Here is a 6,000-nt window from a genome sequence, read left to right as displayed (position 1 = left end):
TCGAAAAAATTGGATGCATTCAAATGCATTTAACTGCCCACTTCCAGTAAATTTACAAATCATGGCTTGCTCAAAGGTTTGACTGTTGTTGTTGTCAATGTGTCAAACCTATCATTTTACAAACACGAGAAGAGCTGCTACCTCATCCCAAAAATGTTCAAATACAGGTTTTGAAGCACTTCCAGATTATAGGTATTTGAATTATAACTGTTAATACTTGGAAAACGATGTTTCTTATTACTTTGTAGACAGTTGAAAGGCTGAGAACGTGTGGATGGAGGAGCGCGAGTGTCTAAACTATGAAAACTGCTAGAGTAGTGGAATTATTCATTGACTTATCCAACGGGGAATTGGTCCAAGAATTTTCGTCCCCGCGTACCTAAAATGTAATTACTTTTTCTAGATAGTGACAATGACAGTGATCCTCATCTTGGCCTATTCAAGTGAATCTGAAGACCCGGTATCGTCAACTCTCGTCAATCTGATGGTTGGCCATACACTTATTCCAGTCAAGGATCTTATCCGCTGACCAAAACAATTCATGAGGCAAGTTCGAGACAAAGTTTGGTACGGAGAGGTCATAATAAACCCTGGTGCAAAAGGAATAGATTGTGTTGTGGGCATGAAGCAATATGTAGATCTATACACATTCTGTAAAAAAAAAGTTCTATCCGCCTCACGATCATATCTTCAGGTGAAGAAAACGATAAATAAAAACTTTAGCTTTAGTATCCCTCGTTTTTTTAACTACCATTGAAACAAATAAAATTATTTATTTAGCCAAAAAAATCTAATTTTGTGTCTTGTTCTTTTCCATCCACCTGAATGTGATTTCTATAGTATGAAACTCGATAAAATAAAGCTGTTGAATTCAGACCTCTTTCGGTGAGGCGAAGTCGCTTTACAAATAGACCATTTCCGTCAGACCTTACCCCCTATTTTTATATTTTTCTTCGAAAGACGATTATTTTTAATGATTATTGACGCTTTCAGATCTAATTTATATGCACTCCTGATTTTATTGTAAATTTTTGAAAATTCGAGAATTTACCACATTTTGAGTAGTGCGGCACAGTTGTTTCAACCCTGTGGGTAAACAAAGTGGAGATTTTCCCACAACTTTCAAAACCCCTGCGCTGAGTGTTTGTAGATATGACGAAATGTCAATGTCAAATCAAGCACACGAGACGACACGACAAAATGGAGAAATCTGAGAGAAATCTGAGGTCCGATGGGCAAGCTTCGTTGTAAATGAAGCCCATCCTTTACTATTGTACTTATAACAAAAACTTTTACCGGAAGACGACTGCTAATAGACCGTTTTAAGCTTAGCAAGTGATGGAATTCTCCTTGGAAGCATTTCTGCAACGCTGCGGAACGTTTTCTACAAGAGGGGCATATTGGCCGGTTTGTTTTGAAACGTCAAGAATTGGACCGTTTGCAGATTTTTCGGGGAGACCTACGAGAGTGGTAAAATGGGGACGTATGTATAATCCATTGGTCATATGGTTCCGGAACAGCTTGACGACATAAGCAGCAGATATCAAACGGTAGGGTAAACAGGTATAGGCCCCCCTAAGGAAAAACTGCTCTATCGCAGTGGCAAATCCATTACTTATACAGTTTTTGGTGTCAAAGTGTTATTTACTTAGTTAATCATGCTTTGCATGCAACTTTCTCTTGCCAGGTAGCTTCTAAAGCGATTACAAGACGTTATCTGCAAACGGTCCAATTCTTGACGTTTCAAAACAAACCGGCCAAAATGCCCCTCTTGTAGAAAACGTTCCGCAGCGTTGCAGAAATGCTTCCAAGGAGAATTCCATCACTTGCTAAGCTTAAAACGGTCTATTAGCAGTCGTCTTCCGGTAAAAGTTTTTGTTATAAGTACAATAGTAAAGGATGGGCTTCATTTACAACGAAGCTTGCCCATCGGACCTCAGATTTCTCTCAGATTTCTCCATTTTGTCGTGTCGTCTCGTGTGCTTGATTTGACATTGACATTTCGTCATATCTACAAACACTCAGCGCAGGGGTTTTGAAAGTTGTGGGAAAATCTCCACTTTGTTTACCCACAGGGTTGAAACAACTGTGCCGCACTACTCAAAATGTGGTAAATTCTCGAATTTTCAAAAATTTACAATAAAATCAGGAGTGCATATAAATTAGATCTGAAAGCGTCAATAATCATTAAAAATAATCGTCTTTCGAAGAAAAATATAAGAATAGGGGGTAAGGTCTGACGGAAATGGTCTATTGCGGGCATTCCGAGAAGAAGTTTTGAACTACTCCAGCTTGCAGGTAGTTTCGTTTCTGACAAAAATCAGAACAAGAAAGGTGATTACTAAACGAAACCAAACTTTGAATTTCCAAGTGCATAAGTCTGAAAAATCTGACAATCGTTCGCGTTGAAAATCGATAAACATTCTTGCTTGTTGGTGGTAACCAATTGGATAAATTTTCAACGCGGAGCGGTCGGTTCTCGAGACTTGTGCTCTTGGTTTCGTTCTTTAATCATCTAAGACAAAAGTATTCTTTAACTCTATGCCCCGGAGATCCAGTTAAAATAATTACTCGATCATCTGAAACAAATAACAATTAGACAATGAATAAGGTAAATAAGTAGGAACAAACGATTTTGAACATTCACAACAAATAAATACACGTTGCTATAGGACGATTGGTTGATAAGGTGGTGTTGTTAACGCCAAAGCTAAGTTGATGCGAATGTTGAAAAAATGCATTTGATGCAAATTGATGTACATTCGATGTGCATTGAACAAGTGATCCACCCCTTGATATTCGGTCTATTCACTCATTGTGATGCATTTTAAAGCATTAAGCATTGGCTAGTATAAACGGGATTTATATCGCCAAATGATTTTTTGGAAATTATACATTCAATGCATAAAGATCAAAAATCCTATACATTGATTACAATTATCCATTTTATTTGATTTGTGAAAACAAAAACAAAAGAAAAATGAAAGAAAAAAAGTTTTTGGTTTGGGGCGCATTTATTTTATTTGAATAATATTCGGGTCTGTTTAACAGTTCAAAATAAATTGCCGTTGCTGTTCACCGTTGATGTTCATCAAGTTTTGTGCCGCTTCAAACAACATCAATTCTCCTCATGCTTGTATCATTTTGCCACAGTTTTTTTTCCTAATTTGCTAACGACAAGCGCAATGAAGCCCTCCCATATAATAAACTGGAAAAAGATTGCCATTGAGATCAAATTTCAAGAGGCGTTGGACAAACGAGCTTACCTTCATATTCATTAGTATCCGTCTCAATTTTTCACCATCAAATGCGTTTTTTGTCACTTCCACATTTCCAGATTGGCGGGAGGTGGCGTTTTCCCACATTTCTTGTTTTCTAGGGTTTTTACTCAAGTGCGGTATATGATCAGGTTGAAGTTGAAACAACTCAAACTCTTTAAAATTCGTATTGTTTGTGAAAACGCTGAAGACTGTCGAAAGAACGCGTTTCGATTTGATCTGAATAAAGAAAAATATATTTTGTACAAGTGCCAAGACTGGCATTATTTCTTTCATATGCACGGCAAAAAATATATCGTGGAAAAGCATAACAAAGTATAAAATGTATCAGTTCCGTGATTATTTTTTAAGATTCTCAACGAATAATGAAGGATAATGTTGACAAAATATTAAACCATACACTAACTAGTATAATTGATTTTCTCCGTGTACTTGAATTTTGACGTTGCGTTAATAATAGATGTTGGTAACACGAACAGCAGCGACATTAGCATTCTTAAGGCTGGTCCACAATGGTGTGAGCGGCAGGTTTTGACAGAAAATGTATGGGTTAACTCAGAGTCTATATACAGAGAGTTGCGCGAAGAGACTTCTTTGAATGATTGTTCTTCTTTGTCTTCGAAAATAGCCCCTATCTGTTTTGCTGGTCTGCTCGATAGGTAGACAATTTGACAGTTCGATAGGTAGATTTGGTTTCACTCTTCGCGCAACTCTTCATTCATAGACTCTGGGTTAACTGTCAAATCTTGCCGCGCCGCGTTGCCGCTCACATCATTGTAGCTCAGCCTTTAGGATAATGCTTCTACTCTCCGTGTAGCATATTCCCACTTGGTCTAATTTTTGAACGTCACACGACACACCCCTGCCGAAGCGACGCCACCTGCTGTCAGATTTTAGCCCACTTTTGACAACTTGTGACGTGCGTTGTCTGATGCGTCGCGATCAGACGAGTGAAAAAATAAAGAAGAAAATCGCTCGCGACGTCGTCAAAAGGTGTGTGTGGAAAAAAAACCTCTCTACCACTAATCGAAACGGGTCATTCGAGGAAAGAAAAAATGTTTCAATCCATCGCGACGAGCTGGAATCGGTTTTAGGAAGTTCCGTTCAAGTACTGGCCAACCCGTCGGGAGTTCCGTTTGCGTGCGTAATCGTGGTTCGGGGGTTTTGAACGGCTTTCCGGAAGTTTTGAGGAGTTTGAGGCTGTGAGTTGCAACTTTTTTTTTTTTCTTTTCTTTCTCTTCGTTCCATTTGTGGAGAGTGTAGTGAAAACGCAAAGAAAAACCGCTCCCCAGGGCCTCCTCTGATCGCGTCTCTGCTGCTGCAAGACGGATCATTTTGGGAGTCTTTTCTCGGTGGTGAAACAGCTAGTGAATGAAACGCGAATAGAGAAGAAAAAACGGTGAAGAGCCGCAGAAGCCAACATCTGAGAGTCCCACTGTGTGTTTTTGGTGCGTCAGCAGCGATTCTTCGCTGCTGCTTTTCCTCCCGCTTGCTTCTGCTGCTGGCTGCTGGCCTGTTTCCGTGCTGAGCTTCTTTTTCTTCCCATCACCCCTCCCCCCATTTCGGAACAATACTGTGCATTTTTCGGGGGAGGCAATCTTCGGAAGGATTCGAACATCTTGTAAGGAATTTTGTGGATTACCCTGCCAGGAATTCCTGCATCCACCACGAACACAATGGAAATCCTCAACTCGTCGACGACGTCGCAAGTCAACGGAATAACCGCAACGACACCCCGAAAGAAGGATATCGATCCGAAGGAGAACCTCTGGTAAGTGATGATGATGAATCAACAACAATCTGCAGCAGCATCTTGCTGAATTGATAATCGCAATCTCAGAAAATAAGGGGAAATTGAGCACCATATGTCAAACGTATAATTAGTGATGAATGTTGCATTCCTTTGAATACCTACAGTTGTGTTCAGAATAATAGTAGTGAAAGCCGATTTTCATACAAAATGCTCAACTTTGGCATGCTGTAACTTTGTTTCCATATGAGCAATCGGCATGAAATTTTGGCAGTGAACTACAAATATTCTCAATTTCATTATCACAAAATTTGAAAATTTTCACACTACCGGCTAAAAATTTAAGCACCAGGTGAAATCGCTCAAAATAATAGTAGTTTTTCTTTTGTAAATTTTTGTTCAGCAACAATTTTGTAAAAAAATGTATTGTTTATACATTTGAAGCTTGGGTGGAAATGGTTGAAACAATGAGTAAAGAAAAATTCAAAAACTCAAAATACAGCAGATATTGAAATTATTAAAACTACTTGTTCCCGAAGGGAAACCAAAATTTTCCAGAAGCAGCTGACTGGTTTTCAGCAATGCTCAAACTAAAATTTATTAAATTTCATTTAGTTAATTTCTATTAATCTAATCTACATCTACTCACAATAAATTGGTTTCGTCTTGCCGTTCAATTTCTTTCGATCCGTGGTATTGGTGTCCAACTATGGTCCAACTACCCTAACTGTTTAAGCGGATTTCAATCGGTATTTTTGCTGTTAAATTTTATCATGAATGAAACTATAATACTGAAATTTTTCTTAATTCACTGATTTCAATTCTACTTACAGTCTAATTTGCAAAAACGGCAGTTTTAGCACGGGTTTTCGTGGTGGACAATTTGGTTTCACCGAGCCTGCAGGAAAATACGATAAACGTTACATATCATTTCTCACTCATTTCAACTTTCTTTTTCAGGTTGCACTCACG

The 6,000-nt window shown here is 38.6% G+C and overlaps 1 protein-coding gene across 1 annotated transcript in view; it reads left to right on the top strand.

Moving 5' to 3' along the window:
- Positions 1–4,212: 4,212 nt before the first annotated feature.
- The window catches only part of LOC5574245 (cytoplasmic dynein 1 light intermediate chain 1), a 48,682-nt gene continuing 46,894 nt past the window's right edge, over positions 4,213–6,000 (top strand). The window contains exon 1 of the mRNA XM_001661248.2: positions 4,213–5,049. Coding sequence (XP_001661298.1) covers positions 4,955–5,049 — 95 coding nt within the window. The 5' untranslated portion in view covers positions 4,213–4,954. The remainder of the gene's footprint in view (positions 5,050–6,000) is intronic.

Source organism: Aedes aegypti, chromosome 1, assembly GCF_002204515.2.
Source record: "Aedes aegypti strain LVP_AGWG chromosome 1, AaegL5.0 Primary Assembly, whole genome shotgun sequence".
Lineage (NCBI taxonomy): Eukaryota > Metazoa > Arthropoda > Insecta > Diptera > Culicidae > Aedes > Aedes aegypti.
The sequence above is the reverse complement of the archived record's forward strand: the minus strand, read 5'-3'. Positions and strand labels throughout refer to the sequence as shown.